The following is a 20,788-nucleotide window of genomic DNA, read 5'->3' on the forward strand; positions in this document are numbered from 1 at the left end:
TACAGTTGTCAGCAGGGTACAGTCCACGCTAACTCTATAGGGTGCCATCACTGTTAACATGAGAGAGTAATGGAATGATATCATGCTCAGAATCCTTACAGGATCATGGAGCGTGAGAAGGGCGGCAATACTAGAGTCTAGGACTTAAGAACTCCTGGGTTAAACCTGGAGCCTGAAGCAAAAGTCAGTTCCCCAGAGAAAAGGGCATTTGCCAGGAAGCAAGATGGCGGAAGTGGCCACGGGCGAAGTGTCGCGATAAGAACCTCCGCGAGGATCTGGGGACGGGAGTTTGAGCCAGGACAGGGAGGGAGGAGGGTAGGAGCCCGGGTTGGGCAAACTCCGAGACAGCAAGAGCAGTGGTGGCGGTGGCAGTGGCAGCCGGAATAGCACTGAGGACTTCCGGTAGCGGGAACCCGAGTCATGGACCATATCACGGTGCCCAAGGTAAGGAGACGAGTTAGGCGAGGCTGGAAGCCGCGAGCTCCCTCTCATGTTCAGTTGGTAGTCCAGGCACATCCCCTCAAGCCTTTCTCGGGTGCTGTTTTATACCCGCTTCCCGCGCTAGAACCGGCGTTCTCTTTCTCAGTTCACACTCCTTTTCAACTAAACTGAACTCTTCTCCTCAGGACCAGCCTGCAGGCAGTGGCGGCTCGGAGGAGAGATGGTCTGCGTCAACCGTCCCCTCACGCGACGCCTCCCCTGCTCTGGGTGCAGGCCTGCAGAATCCCTCCCTGCTCTGTTCCTCTGACCCCAGCTCCTAGCAACCCAGCCATTACCTCACACACTCACTTTACTCCAGCCTCTTACACACACTCGCCGCTCTTGTAACCGCCTTTCTCGAATACCCGAATGGCAGCGCCTCCTGGAGAGTTACTTCCTTTATCCAGCATTTCCCTACCGCTCTTTTGGCTCCTCTGCCCCTAACCTACCCCGATGGCTGTCCAGACCACCACCACTGTCCCTAGCCCAGCTCTCCGGCATGTTGTGTGGGTTTGGGGGGCAACAGCATCTCTCCAGCCTAAGCTGCGCTATGGGAAAGGAAGGAGGTGTAGCAGAGTGGACCTGGCTCTGCTCAGCCGGGAAGAAAAATCCAAGTGGTGGATTGTTAGGCCAGTTGGCGCCTGATTACGGCCGGCCCCCAGTTAGTGCCGGTCCTACTTCTCTCCTCTTCTTTCCAGACCCTACATTTTCCCTCCAAAACGCCAGCCTCTTTGTATTCCAAATCCACCTCCCTCCTCTCAGTTTTCTTTCTACCATCTGAGGCTCAGGACCAGGGAAGAGTTAACTAGTCTCTGCTTAATTTTTTTTTATCGACCGTAACAGATGTGGCCCAGGCTAACTGAAGTTCACATAAAAGCCCAGTATTTGTAATTGAAAGAGCATGGATTTTGAAGCAAGAAGACTTGAGTTAGAACACTGGTCTCCCCAACTACTAGCTGATGACTTTGACAAATTATTTAGCCTCTCTGAACCTTTCTTTCCTCCTCTACCAAATGGGGGTAAGGAAATTTGCTATGCTCACTTCACAGGGTGGGTGTGAGGACTAAATTAAAGAATGTATGTGAAAGCTTTTTTGTAACTAGGAAAGTGTTCTTCCCACTTTTTAATTTAAGATTATGACGCTGCCTGATGGGCAAAGCAGGAACTCCAATCTTCAAACCTCTTCTTTCCTGACTCCTTCTTCAGGCCCCTTCTCTGTTGAAGATAACAACATCCCTTGTACAATCCAGCCTTAATCCATTTTTCTGAATCCCTTCCTTTCCAGGTCATGTCATTTGCACCAGGTTCTCTGGCATGGTATAGGAAGGTGACACCATCAAAGCAAAGGGGCTTCTGCTATCCAGACTCCCTCTTCTCCCAACCCATCTAACCCTGAGCAACTTTACTTGTCTAGTTCAAAATTAGCTCGTCTGAATTCTCTCTTTTTTCTCTTTCCACCTGGGAGAGAGGGGGAGGCAGAACTGCCCTTGTGCTTGAGTGTTAAAATATTTAAAATATGAAAATCCCCTTGTTGGGGGATTACAGCTATAAACTGGGCTAGCTTTATGGTACAGGAGAAGATACCATTATCCTGTCCATATCAAAATAATAATAGCAGCTCAGACATCGAGTATTTATGTGGCAAGCACTGTGCTAAATGCTTTACATGAAATAAGTTTTCAATCCTTGCAACAACCTACAAGGGAGGTAATATTATTATTCCCATGTTACAGGTGAGGAAACTGAGATCCATAGAGGTGAAAGGACTTGCCTAATAAAGATAAGAGTGCTTAGTTTCAGACTGGTGTGGAGATTGGGTTAGTGCTCAAGAAAACTTTAACTGCCATCATGGCCAGATTCCATTTGTACTGCATGAATGGTGTTATGAGTCTTAGAATAAAAATAAAAGCTCCAAACAAAGACTTAGTTCTTTAAATAAAATTGGCATTTCTTTTGGTGCCTGGCAAGGCTGTGAGTGCCCACAGGTGGTATGCTACCACAAGTCTATTTTTTTTCTTTTATTTATCATAAGTCTCTGGGAAGGATTAGCTTGCACTAATGGCTAGGGATTAAAATGGCCTCCCTCTTGTTAACTCACTGTTATCACAAAAGGGAAAGACATCTGTCTTGTCCATCTCAGGACAAAGAGATAATAACTATGAACTTGTCAGTCATTTGTTCTGCATGTCAACTGCAAAAGTGACTTTTATTTTTGGTTCTTGCTTGAGTCTTTTTCTCTTCTTGGGGAGACTTTTTAAAAAACTGTATTGAAATGTAACATGCATATAGAAAAGTTCATAGATTATAAATTTATACTCCATGAATGTTCGTAAATTGCACACACCCGTGTAACCAGCACCCAGATCAAGAAACAAAACATTACCAGGAGTCCCCTCATTCCCCTTCTAGTCAATACCCATTCAAAGGATAACCAGTATCATGACTTCTAACAGAATAGATTAGTTTGGCCCTTTTTTTGCTTAATATAAGTGGATTCATATAGTATATACTCTTTTGTGTCTGGCTTCTTTTGCTCAATATTATGTTTGAAAGACTCATCCATATTATTCTTTGTTAGAGATCATTCTCATTGCTATATAGTATTTCATTTTGTTAGCATTCCTCAGATTTATCCATTCTTCGAGTGATGGGGAGTTTCTAGCTCTGGCTATTGCAAATAGAATATTCTTTTGATGGATATACACATGCATTTTTGTCGGGATATGCATAGGAATGGAATTTCTGGATCATTGGATATGCATGCGTTCAGCTAGAGTATGTACTACCAATTTTGCACTCCCATCACACATGCATGAAAGAGGAACTGTCGTTTTAAGTTGCAACCTAAGGGTTCAACAATAATTTTTGTAGCACCTCAAGCCTATCCAATAGTTCAGTGAGTCTCCTGTATGAATCAGAATTTGTTCTTTGTACTTTTCCCTACTCCCATCACTTCTGTGTCACTTAGCACCTAGAATTCTTAATTTCCTTTCCTTCCCAGAATGGAACCTTATTAATTAAGATTTTTGCAGTTCATATTTCTTGAGTGTCAACTGGCTTGGAAATTTACTGTAGTGCTTAAGAGTTTATGCTTTGGAACCAAACTGTCTGAATTCAAATCTCAACTCTGCTACTTACCTAGCTTTGTGATCTTGGCAAGTAAGTAACTTCTCTGTGCCTCAGTTTCTTCATCTGTAAAATGGTGATGATAATAATAGCTCCCATCTCACAGGGTTGTTATCAGGATTAAATGAGTTAATATTTGTAAAAGTTCTTAGAACAGTGCCTGACATATCATAGATGCTTACTTTTAGCTACCAGTTATTATTATCATTATCATTATTGTTATTATTTGCAGAATCCCACGCTGAAAGTTGTTAAGGATACATAGCTTTCTTAGATATGGCAACTGACCTCTAGGATCTCTTATTCAAGTAAGGTCATGAGATGCCAAGCATAAGATCCAAGAATGAAAGTGAGATCTTTCATGAAAGGGACAAACAAAATACTTTTGAAGTTTAAAGGCAAATAAGGTCCAGTTCTAGATAAGTGTGAGATGTATGAAATGAAGAAAGCTTTATGGAAGGAATGGCATTTAAGCTGAGTTTGAATACTGGATGGGATTATGCTCTTTAGAGATTGGGGCGGTGGGAGGAACTCCCTACCAAAGGAACTGCAAGAACATAAGTTCAGAGACAGGTAACTCATTAGGGCAAGGGAGTGAGAGGAACATAGCAAGGAATTAAGATGGAGAAATAGGTTTTGTAGATTGTAGAGGACCTTGAATGTTACACTGAGGAATTTGAACTTGGTTCTATAGATAGCAAAGAGCTGCTAAAGCTTTGTGAGTCTAGAAATGTAGAATATAAAAGTTAGAAGGGACCTTTTAAAAGATTATCTAAATGAGGAGTGGGAATGAAGTTTCTTTTTGGCGTGATGGAAATCTTCTAAAATTATATTGTGGTGATGGTAGTACAACTCTATAAATTTGCTAAAAATCTCAGTGAATTTACACTTAAAACAAGTGAATTTTATGCTATAAGCTCAATAAAGCTACTAATGGTTGAACAAATAAATAAGATCATCTAGTGTTAGTCCAAGCCTCTCATTTCACAAATGTGAAAGTTGAGGTGTGAAGTTTCTTGTCCAAGGTCAGACATCTAGTAAGTGGCAGAGTTAGCATTGTCTTTTTGTTGTTTCCTATGCATGACTGGTTCAGATTATGCTAAATTGTATGGAATTCTCATTGAAACAACAGCCAAAATAATTGGAAGTGCTGGATGGATATAGAATGCTATTCTGGTCAATAATAATAATAAGTAATAATGCTTTATAGTAGTTTACTGTTTACACAGTGCTCTTCCAGCCACCCTGCCTGCTCTCAAGATTACAATATATATGGAGGTTTCCTGAAAGTAGATAACTTTTGGCTTGACTTCTAGGAAACTGAGAACCAAATTTAGTGTTCAATCATATTAACTACGTTAGTCCTTGTACTGAGCATAATTGCTTCCTCTTCCTTTTCATGACTTTGATTTTCCATTCTAATAACCTAATTGTAGATCTGTCTTTTATTATAAACCACCTCAAATTCATTTAGGAAAGAGGCAGGGTCAAAATAAATTAAGATAAAATTGGATAAAGTGTTTTTCATTATCAGAGAAATGTGATTTCTAGGGGTGAGGATTGTACTCCCCTTCCACTTTTCAAAAGTCCAAATCCATTTGGCTTCACTTTGATTCTTTCAGTCTAGGATGTAGTGTAATGTAGTGGAAAAAACATGGACAGAAAGAGTTGAGTTTGAATTCCAGATGTATTATTTCTTAGCTCTGAGTTCTTAGGCAAATCACTCAAATGCTCTGAGTCCCAGTTTACTCATTTGCAAAATGGGGATAATATCTACCTCTTGGGACTATGATAAAGATTAAGATAGGGTGTGATAAGGGCCTGGCACATTTTAAGTGTTCTATAACTCTGTATTCCTTTATCCTTCCATCAGAGCCAAACAATGGTAGAGGCTTTAGTAGATATACATTTAGTGTATACTAGTCCTGGAAGGTCTCAAAGATCAGCCTGTCTCAAAGAGGAAGATTTTCCTGAGCATCCAGAAAGGCTCTTGGTACTACAGTGCGAATAGTGAGGCTACCCAGGAAGTCTTGGTGGCAGTGGTCTGGCATTTTGGCCTCTATTTTATAGGCATTGGAATAGTTTTACTCACCACCAAAACTTCCTCCTTTGACATCACTTTGTACTTGGGAAACCTCAACTAAGCCATTACTCCTAGAAACTACTAGGATTTGTTTTAGGGTTGAATCTTTTTATATATCATTTTGTGGTTTTGTGGTGCAATACTTAAATGCTTTAGAAAGAGTTTTTGATAAGGTCTAAAGACATTTTCATTATTTGAGAAAGCCGTGCTGGATAGGGACCCAGGAGACCTGGGTTCTGGTCCCAGCTGATACTGACATGGTGTGTGACCTTAAGTTTCATTTTACTTGTGGGTAAAATAATAATACCTAAGCTTTATTAAGCAATTAATATGTGCCAGGCATTATTCTAAGTGCTTTACATAAATATTACATATTTACTCATTTAACACTCACAACAATACTATTATCCTCATTTTAAGGATAAGGAAATCAAGACCCAGAAAGGTTAAGCAACTTGCTGAGAGCCAGAATATGAAGCAGTCTGTGACTCAAAAGTCTGTGCTCTTAAGCCCTGCAGTATACTGCTTCAATAAAATGAGCATGTTGGATTATACCAGCATTTCTTAAATCTTGTTCCTGATGACCACTAGACCCACAAGATAAGTTGTTTAAAAAAACAAAAAGGATTCTAAGGTAAAATATGTTTATACCACAACATTGTGGAGATTCATAGTGACTTTTCACCTATTAAGGTCTCTGAGAAACCCTGCAATAAAGAAACCTGCTTATATTTATTTAACCTAGTGTTTCCCTAACCTGATCACAGAACTGTGTGTGTGTACACCTGTTAACATCCTATGGAACTAGGGTACATTGAACATGCTTTGAGAAATGCTGGTGTCAATCTGAAAGGTCCATTCTAACTCTTAAGTGCTTCCAGCACTTAATAATGATAGATGGGTGGACTATGAAATGCAGCATTCCTTTTAGAGTCTCAAATTTGTTTTAATTGGAGGAGTGCTGAAAAATACAGTGTGAGAGGGCATAAATTCAAGGCTAGTATGGATTGCATTTTTAACACTTGTTTCAGATGACCTTGTACATCTTGATACAAAAGACTTCATTTGCCCTCCATCTTTTCCTTTCCTCCTTCCTGCCCGGTTACATATTTTCTCACTTATCACTTTAAAGAAGAGACCTAAATCAGAGACACTTGTTGTGTGCAGGGTGCAGCAGTTGCTTTCATGATGAATGCTTTCTGCTGTCCGAGGTGACGCCACACAGGGCAGGGCTTATGTGGGACGTATATGGCTGATGGATATCATCACACTGTTTGTCCTCCTGGAGCCAGATGTCTCGTCTTTTATTTATTTTTGTAGGGTGTCCAAGTTATTACCAATAATTGTGGCAAATCACGATAGTAAATAGATTCAGAGACCTCTGAAGGGCACCTGATTTCCTCCTTTCCTCTCTTCTGGAAGGAACATGAAAAAAAAACCCAACATGGTTTATGGTCCACAGCTTCTCCAAGAGGAGGGATCTTGTAAATGTCAGAGCACTCTGTCTGCAGCCCAGTAGTGCAAAACTAACAAAGCAATTGCGTGACCTGGGAATTAGAGTCTGTTTAGTATCTAGTGGTGATCAGTCTCTTTTCTCCCCCTTTCTTTCTTTCTCTCTCCCTCATCCCTCTTTCTCTTTTCTCCACCCTCCTCTATTTTATTCTTTCTCTCTCCTCCTCCCTTTTTCTCTCTTCACTCTGCTTCCCTCTCTCTTTCCTCCTCTTTCCTTTCTTTCTCCCCTCCCCTCATGTCTCTTATGTCTCTCCTCTGCATCTTTCTCTCTCCACCCCACACACACTATGGGACTCAGGTTTCTGTGGAATACACGCATGTCGGGCAGAGGAACCCTCTTACCACACTGTCTCAGAACTAGAGGGGACTCGTGGTGCCCATGAGTAGAAAAAGGGGTGGGTCTGAGTAATTGCAGGTCTCCTAGAAAGGCCTGCGTGCTAATAGACACAGGTTCCCTGCAGTTTGGAGCCCTATGTAGGAAGTGCCTATCAGCAATTTCCGTTATCAATGGGTTTCCCCTCCTCTGAGGCTTCCTCAGCGACTACCCTCCAAGAGGCACATAGCACCCTTCATACAGGGACATTGTAGCCTTTTGGTAGGTAGTGCTCTGGGCCTTAGCAGGAACTCCTGAGTGGACAATTTTTCCCCTTTTTGAGATCTCCTACTGTTCAAGGCTGCCTTTCCTAGGACAGGCAAGAGAGAGGTAATATGCCTTATAGTTTCAATTTCTACTCTATTCCTTGCCTATTCTTTTCCTGAAGTGTGGCTTTTTTCCCTGAGTGTGAGAGAGTGAGCACCTATTCCAACTGGCATTGATTTCTTCTGTTAACCTAATCACAATACAGTTCCTCTAGCAACTTCAAGCCTACTTTCATTTTAACTTTGAATTGGCTGAAGCAATTACATACTTTTACCAAACTCTTCTCGTCAAGTTTACATAGCCTTCTGCATTTAGATTGGCAAATGCCTACCTGCAGCTTCCCCATCAGGAAAGGAATGGTTACTTTGTAGCTTTTCCCATAGAATTTTCTAGGCCCTGCTGCTGTGCCTACCCTTCTACTTGTTCTGTGCCTGAAGATTACCATGGGTTCTTTTTTTTTTTCTCTCTCTCTCTCTTCTTAGTTCATTTGGGCTGCTATAACAAAATACCACAGATTGAGTGGCTTATAAACAACAGAAATTTATTTCTCACAGTTCCAGAGGCTGGAAGTCCAAGATTAGGGTGCTAGCATGGTTGGGTTCTGGTAAAGCCCTTCTTCTGGGATGCAGACTGTGGACTTCTCACTGTGTCCTCACGTGGCAGAAGGGGGCAAGGAATTTCTCTGGAACTTCTTTTATAAGGCACTAATCCTATTTATGAGGGCTCAGTCCTTATAACTTAATCACCTTCCCAAGGCCCCACCTCCAAATGCCATCACACTGGGCATTAGGATTTCAACATATGAATTTTGGGGGTTCTCAAACATTCAGACCATAGCACCTTCTTCTCCACTTGGGTTTTTGACCTTAAAATGTCTCCTGGGTTCTAATAGTTTGTTTTCCTTTATCTTATACTTGACCCTTCGGTGTCTGGCTTTTCACTTAACTCTTTACTACTTCTCTGGCCTTGTCCTTCTGCCCTTCCTTCTGTAATTGGACACTTCTTGCTGTCTTTCCCTTCCTCCTTTTTCTCCAGCCACCTTTTATATCTTACCTTTAACAAGGGTGACTCAGTGCTAGAAACGAATGCCTTCCTAGCCTGTCCAGGAAAATAAGACTAGTTTTTCTTGCAATTGGAAAATAATTTTTTTTTAATTTTGGTAATAAATAACATTAAATGTATCATCTTAACCATTTTTAAGTATTCAGTTCAGTGGTGTTAAGTATATTCACATTATTGTGCAATAGATCTCTAGAACTTTTTCCTCTTGCAACACTGAAACTCTATACTTACTAAATACTGATTTCCCCTCCCCCCTCCCACTAGCCCTTGGCAACCACCTTTTGACTTTCTACTTCTATAATTTTGTCTACTTTAGATACTTCATATGAGTGGAATGATACAATATTTGTCCTTTTATGACAGACTTTAACAATGTCATTCATGTGGTAGTATGTGGCAGGATGTCCTTTTTTAAGGCTGCATAATATTCCATTGTGTGTAATACCACATTTTCTTTATTCATTCATTTATCCGTGGATATTTGGGTTGCATCCGTCTCTTGGCTGTTGTGAATATTGCTTCAATAAACACGGGTGTGCAGCTATCTCTTCAAGATCCTGCTTTGAATTATTTTGGATATAAATCCTGATGTGGGATTGCTGGATCATATGATAATTCTATTTTTAATTTTCTTTGAACAACTTCTATACTGTTTTTCATAATGGATGCACCATTTTACATTCCCACCAACAGTATACAAGGGTTCCAACTTCTCCATATCCTCAACAACACTTGTTATTTTCTGTTCTTTTTATAGTGGCCATCCTAATGGGTGTGAGGTGATATCTTATGATTTTGATTTGAATTTCTCTTATGATTAGTGATGTTGAGCTTTATTTCATGTGCTTGTAGGTCATTTGTATATCTTCTTTGGAGAATTATCTGTTCAAGTCCTTTGCCAATATTTTAATCAGATTATTTTTTTGTGGTTCAGTTGTAGAAGTCCTTTATATATTCTGGATATTAACCCCTTTTCAGATATATGATTTGAAAATATTCTCTTCTATTCTTTAGGTTGCCTTTTCACCCTGTTGATTGTTTCCTTTGATGCACAGAGTTTTTAAGTTTGATGTAGTTCCATTTGTCTATTTTTACTTTCATTGTATGTGCTTTTGCTGTCATATCCAAGAAATAATTGCCAGATCCAATGTCCTGAAGGTATTCCCCTATGTTTTATTCTAGAAGTTTTTACAGTTTTTGCCCTTCTGTTTAGGTCTTTAATCTAATTTGAGTTAATTTTTGTACAGCAGTGCCCCCTTATTTGTGGAGGATACATTCTAAGACCTCTAGTAGATGCCTGAAACTGCAGATAGTACTGAGCCCTATACATACTGTGTTTTTTCCTATACATACATACCTATGGTAAAGTTTAATTTATAAATTAGGCACAGTAAGAGATTAACAGCAACAATTAATAGTAAAATAGAACAATTATAACAATATAATGTAACAAAATTTACCATAGATCATAGCAACCTTGGCATACAATTTTTTCTTTCCTTAAATTGAGAACTTTCACCTTTTCACTTAAAGGAAGCCCTTTATGGCTTCTCTTTGGCATATGTGAATTGCTAGCATCACTGATCTTATACTTTGGGGCCACTATTATGTAAAATAAGGATTACTTGGATACAAGCTCTGTGATACTATGACAGTCCGTCTTATAACTGAGATGGCTACAAATTGACTAACTGGCAGGTAGTGTATACAGCATGAGTAAGCTGGACAAAGGCATGATTCACGTCCCAGGCAGGACAGGGCAGGATGGCATGAGATTTTATGCTACTCAGAACAGCATGCAATTTAAAACTTATGAATTGTTTATTTCCGGAATTTTCAATTTAATATTTTTGGACTGTGGTTGATCACAGGTAACTGAAACTGAGGAAAGCAAAACAGTGGATAAAGGGGAGACTATTGTATATGATATAAAGTAAGGGTCCAACTTCATTCTTTTGCATGTGAATATCCAGTTTTCCCAACACCATTTGTTGAAGAGACTGTCCTTTTCCCATCATGTAGCATTGGCACCTTTACCAAAAATCATTTGGCCATATATGCAAGAGTTTGTTTCTGGACTCTCTGTTCTGTTACATTTTTCTGCATATCTGTTTTTATGCCAGTGCCACATCGTTTTGATTACTGTTGCTTTGTAGTATGTTTTGAAATAGAGACGTGTGATACCTCCAACTTTCTTTTTTTTTAAGATTGATTTGGCTATTTGGGATCTTTTGATATTCCAAATGAATTCCAGATGAATTTTAGGATCTTTTTTCTGTTTCTGCAAAAAAATTCCATTGGGATTTTCATTGGAATTGCATTGACTCTGTAGATCACTTTGGATAGTGTGGACAGTTTAACAATATTAAGTCTTCCATTCCACAAGCATAGAGTATCTTTTCATTTATTTGTGTATTTAACTTCTTTTAGCAATGTTTTCTAGTTTTCAGGGTAGATTTCTTTCACCTCTTTGGTTAAGTCTATTCCTAAGTATTTTATCCTTCTGGGTGCTATAGTAAATGGGATTGTTGTCTTAATTTTCTTTTCAGGTTGGTCATTATTAATGTATAGAAATGCGCTTGATTTTTGTATGTTGATTTTGTATCTTGAAACTTTACTGAAATTGTTTATTGTAACAGTTTTTTGGTGGAATCTTTGGAGTTTTCTATACATAAAATCATGTCATCTGTGAACAGAGATAATTTTACTTCTTTTCCAATTTGGATGCCTTTTATTTCTTTTTTCTTGCCTAATTGCTCTGGCTAGGACTTCCAGCACTGGAGAACAGTTTTAAAAATGACTTTGCAGGATAGAGTCATAGGGGCAGATGAACAAAAGAGATCTTTTTTTCTCTTAAGCATAACTGCATTAGATTGTAGTAAAGATTAAAGTGAAATACAGCATGTAAAGCACAATACTTGGTGCATAGTAACTTCTCTATTTTGTTATTAGAGTTGTTTCTGTATTTGGGGTGAACCTTGGAACCTAGCCTGGGGAAATAAGAGGATGAGGTTGTAATTCCCTGAAGATGTGGTTGTCAACCTTGGCTGCATACTAGGATCACCTGAGGAATTTTTTAAACTAAGACCGATTACATTATGATCTCTAGAGGTGGGATCAAGACATCAGTGTTTTTTAAAGTTCCCTAGTTGATTCCAATATTCAGCTAAGCATGAGAACCTCTGCCCTAAAATATTTTTTTAACAATTTCAGATTCTGTGGATTTTCCATGTCTGCTTTCCTCAACCACAAATTTTATTTAGATATGCTGTTTAGAATAATTCAATGGTTTTCAATGATTGCTACACATTAGAATCACCTGTAGCGCTTTAAAAAATTCCAGTGCCTTACCACAGACTAATTAAATCAGTTCTTGGGGTGGGGCCTGCATATTCCTTTTTTTTGTTTGTTTGTTTTAAAGCTCCTCTGGTATATAGCCCAAGTTGAGGACTACAGGTTTACCTGAAAGGGGTTTTGTGTTTGTGAGGCTAAGGCACTGCAGAGTTTTAATTGCTACAACCATAACATATTTCTTAAGTGAAAATCTAAATGTGTCAGTTCTTCTGGGTCACACTATCCTGTAATAATCACCTCTTGTGGTTTATAAAGTGCTGTCAGATACGTATCATTTGATGTTTGTAATAAACTCACATGGCAGATATGATTTCCCCATTTTATAGATGAGGAAACTGGCACAGAGAGATGAAGTAAGTTCCCTAAGGGAAACCCATTGACAGACCTGGGTTGCACCCAGGACTCCTATTGCATAGTGTTGTGCTGTAATATGCCATGCACCCAACCTTGTGAAAAATAAATCCTCCTTCCAGTATGAGTACATACTCTCTTTCAGTCTTTCAACCAGAATAAGTAATCACCCAATTTGAGTAGAATCTTTTTGGATCCAACCCTGTTATAGTACCTCCATTCAGTTTCAACCCCCATTGGCAATCAGTCTCCTCTGAGGCTTAGAACATGGAAAAACGGGTTTTAAACGCAGTCATGCCATTAACTATGTGTTTCAAGGAGGAATAATTGATAACTATGTGAAATGCTGCCTGTAGTTCAAGTGAGATAATGGCTGAGAATTCAATCCACTCTTTTTTAAATTAATAGACTTTATATTTTTGAGCAGTTTTAGATTTACAGAAAAATTGAGCAGAAAGTAGAGTTCCCATATACACCCTCATCCCTCTCTCCAGTTTCTACTATTAACATCTTGCCTTAGTGTGATAGATTTCTTAAAATTGATGAGCCAAAACTGATGCATTATTAACTAAAATCTATAGTTTACATTAGGATTCAGTCTTGGTGTTGTACATTCTATGGGTTTGGACAAATGTGTAATGACATGTTTTCATCATTATAGTATTATGCAGAGTATTTTCATGGCCGTAAAAAGCCTCTGTGCTTCACCTATTTATCTCTCCTCCCAACCCCAACTCCTGGCATTCACTCACCTTTTTACTGTCTTGATAGTTTTGCCTTTTCCAGAATGCCATATATAGTTGGAATCATACAGTATGTGGCCTTTTCAGCCTGGCTTCTTTCATTTAGCAATATGCATTGAAGATTCTTCCATGTCTTTTCATGGCTTGATAGCTCATTTCATTTAATCATTGAATAATATTTCATTGTCTGATGTACCACATTTTATTGATCCATTCACCTATTGAAGGACATCTTGGTTGCTTCTAAGTTTTGGTAATTATCAATAAAACTACAATAACCATTTATGTGCAGGGTTTTGTGTGGCCACAAATTTTCAGTTTACTTGGGAAAATACCAAGAAGTGCAATTGCTTGATTGTATAGTAAGAGTATATTTACTTTTGTATGAAGCCGCCAAAATGTCTTCCAAAGTAACTGCACCATTTTACTTTTCCTCCAGCAATGACTGAGATTTCCTATTGCTTCAAATCCTCATCAGCATTTGGAGTTGTCAGTGTTTAGGATTTTGGCCATTCTAATAAGTGTATAGTGGTTATCTTATTGTTTTAATTTTTGTTTCCCTGATGACTTATGATGTGGAGCATCTTTTCATATGTTTATTTGCCATCTGTATATCTTCTTTAGAGAGATCTCTATTCAGATCTTTGCCCATTTGTTTATTGGGCTGTTTGATGTCTTGTTGAGTTCTACCAGTTCTTTGTATATATGGATACCAGTCTTTCTTCAGATATATTTTGAAAGTATTTTCTCCCAGTCTGTGACTTGGTTTTATATTCTCTTAGCAGTATCTTTTGCAGAGAAGAAGTTTGGAAATTTAATGAAGTCCAGTATATCGATTTTTATTCTTTCATGGATCCTACTTTTAGTGTTGTATCTTGAAAGTCACCACGAAACCCAAGGTTACCTAGGTTTTCTCTGATGTTATATTCTAGGAGTTATAGTTTTGTGTTTTACATTTAAGTCTGTGATCCATTTTGAGGTAATTTTTGTGAAAGGTTTAAGGTCTCTGTCTTGATTTGTACTTCTACATGTTGATGTCCAGTTGTTCCAGCACCATTTGTTGAAAAGACTTTGCTCCTTTCTCAAAGACCAGTTAACTCTATTTGTGTGGGTCTATTTCTGGGCTCTCTATTTTGTTTTCTCTATTCTGTTCTTTTCCCAATACTACACTGTTTTGATTACTGTAGCTTTATAATAAGTCCTTTGACTTTGTTCTTCTCTTTCAATATTATTTTGATTGGTCTGGTCTTTTGACTTTCCATATAATCTTTAGAATTGGTTTGTCAAAATCTGTGAAACAACTTGCTTGGATTTTGATTGGGATTGTATTGAATCTATAGATCAAGTTAGGAAGGACTGACATCTTGACAATATTGTCTTCCTATCCGTGTACATGGAATATCACTCAATTTGTTTAGATCTTTGAATTTTTCCATCAAAATTCTGTAGTTTTCCTCATATCTTATAAATATTTTGTTAGGTTTATACCTAAATATTGTTTTGGTGTTACTTTAAATTATATTGTGTTTTTGAATTTCAAATTCCAATTGTTCATTGCTGGTATATAAGAAAGCAGTTTATTTTTGCATATGAGCCTTGTATCCTGAAACCTTGCTGAAATGGCTTGTTGGTTCCTGGAATTTTGTTTTCTTGTTGTTGATCCTTTGGTATTTTCTATGTAGACTATCATGTGTTCTGAGAACAAAGACAGTTTTATTTCTTCCTTCCAAATTTGTATACCTTTTCTTTCTTTCTTCTCTTGTCTTATTTCATTAGCTAGGACTTCCAGTACAATGTTGAATGGGACTGGTGAGAGCAGACATCCCTGTGTTGTTCCCAGTCTCAGCAGGAAAACATCTAGTTTTTCACCATTAAGTGTGATGTTTTTTGCCAATGTTCTTTTTTTTTTTTTTGGTGAGGAAGATTAGCCCTGAACTAACATATGTGCCAACCCTCCTCTATTTTTTTATTAAGATTATGATAGTTAACAATCTTGTGAAATTACAGTTCTACATTATTATTAGTCATGTTGTAGGTACACCACCTCACCCTTAGTGCCCTCCCCCTCTCCCCCCCTTTCCCCTGGTAACCACCGATCAGTTCTCTTTGTCTATATGTTAACTACCACCTATGTGTGGAGTCATACAGAGTTTGTCTTTCTCTGTCTGGCTTATTTCACTCAAGATAATACCCTCAAGGTCTATCCATGTTGTTGTGAATGGGACGATTTTTTCCTTTTTTATGGCTGAGTAGTATTCCATTGTATATATATACCATATCTTCTTTATCCAGTCATCAGTTGCTGGGCACTTAGGTTGGTTCCATGACTTGGCTATTGTGAATAATGCTGCGATGAACAAGGGGTGCATGGGACTTTTGGAATTGCTGATTTCAGGTTCTTAGGATAGATAACGCAGTAGTGGGATGGCTGGGTCATAAGGTATTTCTATTTTTAACTTTTTCAGAAATCTCCATACTGTTTTCCATAGTGGCAGCACCAGTTTGCATTCCCACCAACAGTGTATGAGGGTTCTTTTTTCTTCACAGCCTCTCCAACATTTGTCACTCTTGGTTTTGGATATTTCTGCCATTCTAACAGGTGTAAGGTGATATGTTAGTGTAGTTTTGATTTGCATTTCCCTGATGATTAGTGATGATGAGCATCTTTTCATGTGTCTATTGGACATCCGTATATCTTCTTTGGAGAAATGTCTGTTCATGTACCCTGCCCATTTCTTGATCAGGTTGTTTGATTTTTTGTTGTTGAGCTGTATGAGTTCTTTATATATACGGAGATTAACCCTTTGTTGGATAAATAACTTGCAAATATTTTTTCCCAATTAGTGGGCTGTTTTTTTGTTTCAATCCTGTTTTCCCTTGCCTTGAAGAAGCTCTTTAGTCTGATGAAGTCCCATTTGTTTATTCTTTCTATTGTTTCCCTCATCTGAGGAGTTATGGTGTCCAAAAAGATTCTTTTGAAACTGATGTCAAAGAGTGTACTGCCTATATTCTCTTCTGGAAGACTTATTGTTTCAGGCCTAATCTTTAGGTCTTTGATCCATTGTGAATTTATTTTAGTGAATGGTGAAAAAGAATAGTCAATCTTCATTCTTTTACATGTGGCTGTCCAGCTTTCCCAGCACCATTTGTTGAAGAGACTTTCTTTTCTCCATTGTAGGCCCTCAGCTCTTTTGTCAAAGATTAGCTGTCCATAGATGTGTGGTTTTATTTCTGGGCTTTCAATTCTGTTCCATTGATCTGTGCACCTCTTTTTGTACCAGTACCATGCTGTTTTGATTACTGTAGCTTTGTAGTATGCTTTGAAGTCAGGGATTGTGATGCCTCTGGCTTTGTTCTTCTTTCTCAGGATTGCTTTAACAATTCGGGGTCTTTTGTTGCCCCATATGAATTTTAGGATTCTTTGTTCAATTACTGTAAAGAATGTCATTGGTATTCTGATTGGGGTAGCGTTGAATCTGTAGATTTCTTTAGGTAGTATGGACATTTTAACTATGTGTATTCTTCCAATCCATGTGCATGGAATGTCTTTCCATCTCTTTATGTTGTCATCGATTTCTTTCAAGAAAGTCTTGTAGTTTTCATTGTATAGATCTTTCACTTCCTTGGTTAAAATTATCCCAAGGTATTTTATTCTTTTTGTTGCGATCGTGAATGGGATTGAGTTCTTGAGATCTTTTTCTATTAGCACATTGTTAGTGTATAGAAATGCTACTGATTTATGTATGTTGATTTTATATCCTGCAACTTTGCTGTAGCTGTTGATTGTTTCTAATACTTTTCCTATGGATTCTTTGGGGTTTTCTATATATAAGATCATGTCGTCTGCAAACAGCAAGAGTTTTACTTCTTCGTTGCCTATTTGGATTCCTTTTGTTTCTTTTTCATGCCGAATTGCTCTGGCCAACACCTCCAGTACTATGTTAAATAAGAGTGGTGAAAGTGGGCACCATTGTCTTGTTCCTGTTCTGAGAGGGATGGGTTTCAGTTTTTGTCCGTTGAGCATGATATTGGCTGTGGGTTTGTCATATATGGCCTTTATTATGTTGAGGTACTTTACTTCTATACCTATTTTATTGAGGATTTTTATCATAAATGGATGTTGAATCTTTCTAATGCTTTCTCTGCATCTATTGAGATGATCATGTGGTTTTTCTTTCTCAATTTGTTAATGTAGTGAATCACGTTGATTGACTTGCAGATGTTGAACCATCCCTGTGTCCCTGGTATAAATCCCACTTGATCATGGTGTATAATCTTTTTGATGTATTGCTGTATTTGGTTTGCCAAAATTTTGTTGAGGACTTTTGCATCTATGTTCATCAGTGATATTGATCTGTAGTTTTCCTTCTTTGTGTTGTCCTTGTCAGGTTTGGGGTCAGGATGATGTTGACTTCATAGAATGTGTTAAGGAGTGTTCCATCTTCCTCAATTTTCTGGAATAGTTTGAGAAGGATAGGTGTTAAATCTTCTTTGAATGTTTGGTAGAACTCTCCAGAGAAGACGTCTGGTCCTGCACTCTTATTTTGGGGGAGGTTTTTGATTACTCTTTCTTTTTCTTTACTTGTGATTGGTCTAGTCAGATTTTCTATTTCTTCCTGATTCAGTTTGTCGAGCTTGTATGAGTCTAGGAATTTATCCATTTGTTCTAGGTTATTCAATTTGTTGGCATATAGTTTTTCGTAGTCTTCTCTTATGATCCTTTGTATTTTTTCAGTATCTGTTGTGATTTCTCCTCTTTCATTTCTAATTTTCTTTATTTGAGACTTCTCTCTTTTTTTCTTAGTGAGTCTGACTAAGGGTTTATTGATCTTGTTAATTTTTTCGAAGAACCAACTTTTTGTTTCATTGATCCTTTCTACTGTCTTTTTTGTTTCAATATCACTTATTTCTGATCTAATTTTTATTATTTCCCTCCTTCTACTGATTTTGGGCTTTGTTCTTCTTTTTCTAATTCTGTTAGGTGTCATTTGAAGTTGTTTATGTAAGATTTTTCTTGCTTATTGAGGTAAGCCTGTATTGCAATTAATTTCCCTCTTAGGACTGCCTTTCCTGCATCCCAACTAAGTTGGTATGGTGTGTTTTCATTTTAATTTGTCTCCAGATAATATTTGATTTCTTCAATAATCCGTTGTTTGTTCAGTAGCATGTTGTTTAGTCTCCACATTTTTGCCCCTTTCCCAGCTTTATTCTTGTAGTTGATTTCTGGTTTCATAGCATTATGATCCAAAAAGATGCTTAATAGTATTTCAACCCTCTTGAATTTATGGGTGCTTGCTTTGTTTCCCAAGATATGGTCTATCCTTGAGAATGTTCCATGCGCGCTTGAGAAGAATGTGTAACCTGCTGTTTTGAATGAAGTGTTCTATTAAGTCCATCTGGTCTAATTTTTCACTTAATTCTATAATTTCCTTGTTGATTTTCTGTCTGGATGATCTATCCGTTGGTGTTAATGGGATGTTGAGGTCCCCTCCTATTATTGTATTGTTGTTGATGTCTCCTTTTAGTTTTGTTGATAGTTTCTTTACAAACTTTGGTGCTCCTATGTTGGGTGTGTGCATATTTATAAGTGTTATGTCATCTTGGTGCAGTGTCCCTTTTATCATTATATACTTCCCCTCTTTGTTTTCTTTATCTTTTGTGCTTTGAAATCTACTTTGTCTGATATGAGTATGGCAACACCTGCTTTCTTTTGTTCATTATTAGCTTGGAGTATTGTCTTCCATTCCTTTACTCTGAGTCTGTGTTTGTCTTTGGGGCTGAGGTGTGTTTCCTGGAGGCAGCTTATTGTTGAATCTTGTTCTTTGATCCATCCTGCCACTCTGTGTCTTTTGATTGGAGAGTTCAATCCATTTACATTTAGAGTGATTATTGAAACGTGGGGGCCTACTCCTGCCATTTTATCACTTGTTTTCCGATTCTTTTGCATTTCCTTTGTTTCTCGTCCCATGATTTTTGGATTCCTAATTCAAGTAGGTAAATTTCTGTCTTGGCTTTCTTCTTATTTGTAATTTGTGTCTTTATTCTTGTTATTTGTTTAGTGGTTACCAGGTGGTTTGTATAACACATCTCGTAGATGAGATAGTCCTTTTTCTGATAGCCTCTTATTTCCTTAAATTAAAACGTTCCATCCCTTTTCTCTTCCCCTTCTAGGTTGTTATTGTCAGATTTCTTTTTTCCTCTTCCTTTTTGTGTTGTCAGTTTGTGGTTAAACTGACTAGGTTATATTTATTCTTGGTCTTTCTGTTTCGTTTATCTTTAATGTTTTATTTAACTTTTGCTAACCTGTTCTGATGGAGAGCTGCTACTTTCTGTTATTGTCCTTCTGCTTATCTCTTTTGTTCTGGATTTTGTAACCCTTTTCCTTTTTTTGATTTTTCAAGTATGAGGTTCTTCTTGAGCATTTCTTGAAGAGGAAGTCTTGTGGCAATGAACTCCCTTAACTTTTGTTTATCTGAGAAGTTTTTATTTCTCCATCATATTTGAAGGATATTTTCGCTTGGTAGAGTATTCTTGGCTCCAGGTTTTTGTCCTTCAGAGTTTTGAATATTTCATTCCCATCTCTTCTAGCCTGTAAGGTATCTCCTGACAAATCTGCTGATATCCTTATGGGGGTTCCTTTGTAGTTTATTTTCTTCTGCCTGGCTGCCCTTAGTATTTTCTCTTTCCGTTGACTTGCTAGCTTCACTACTATATGCCTTGGGGTTGGTCTTCTTACATTGGTAAAGTTTGGAGATCTATCGGCTCTGTCACATGAAGTTTCATCTCTCTTCCCAAGTTTGGAAAGTTCTCAGCCGTTATTTCTTTGAACAGGCCTTCTGCCCCCTTCTCCTTCTCTTCTCCCTCTGGTATACCTATAACCCTTATGTTGCATGTCCTAATTGAGTCGGATAATTCTCAGAGAGTTTGTTCATTTCTTTTTAGTCTTAGTTCTCTCTCTTCCTCTGTCTGCAGCATTTCCATATTCCTATCCTCCAAATTACTAATTCTGTCCTCCATATTATCGACCCTACTGTTCCGAGAGTCCAGATTTTTCTTAATCTCCTCTATTGTGTTCTTAATCTCCAGTATTTCTACTTGGTTCTTCTTTATAGTATCAATGTCGTTTGTGACATAGCTCCTCAACTCATTGAGTTGTCTCTCTGAATTCTCTTTTAACTCATTGAAGTTTTTAATAATGGCTGTTTTGAAAACATCGTCATTTAGATTATAGATTTCATTGTCTTTGGGATTGTTTTCTGGGTACTTATTTTCCTTCTGTTCTGTAGATTTAATATATTTTTTCATACTGCTTGATGGTGTGGATTTATGCCTCCGCATAGAGATAGAGTGTATTCGCTGCTTCCACTTGTTGCAACTGGTGTGAGGCGGAGCAGCTGTTTAGACTTCACCAACCAGGACCCCTGTCAGCTGTTACTG

The 20,788-nt window shown here is 38.0% G+C and overlaps 1 protein-coding gene across 5 annotated transcripts in view; it reads left to right on the forward strand.

Annotated features, from left to right (window-relative positions):
* Nucleotides 1-327: 327 nt before the first annotated feature.
* Nucleotides 328-20,788, forward strand: part of LOC124245707 (myotubularin-related protein 8) — a 187,007-nt gene continuing 166,546 nt past the window's right edge. For all 5 annotated transcript variants that reach the window (XM_046673353.1, XM_046673355.1, XM_046673354.1 and 2 more), the window contains exon 1: nucleotides 328-444. In XM_046673353.1, coding sequence (XP_046529309.1) covers nucleotides 421-444 — 24 coding nt within the window. In that variant the 5' untranslated portion in view covers nucleotides 328-420. The remainder of the gene's footprint in view (nucleotides 445-20,788) is intronic.

This window comes from Equus quagga, chromosome 10 (genome assembly GCF_021613505.1).
Source record: "Equus quagga isolate Etosha38 chromosome 10, UCLA_HA_Equagga_1.0, whole genome shotgun sequence".
Lineage (NCBI taxonomy): Eukaryota > Metazoa > Chordata > Mammalia > Perissodactyla > Equidae > Equus > Equus quagga.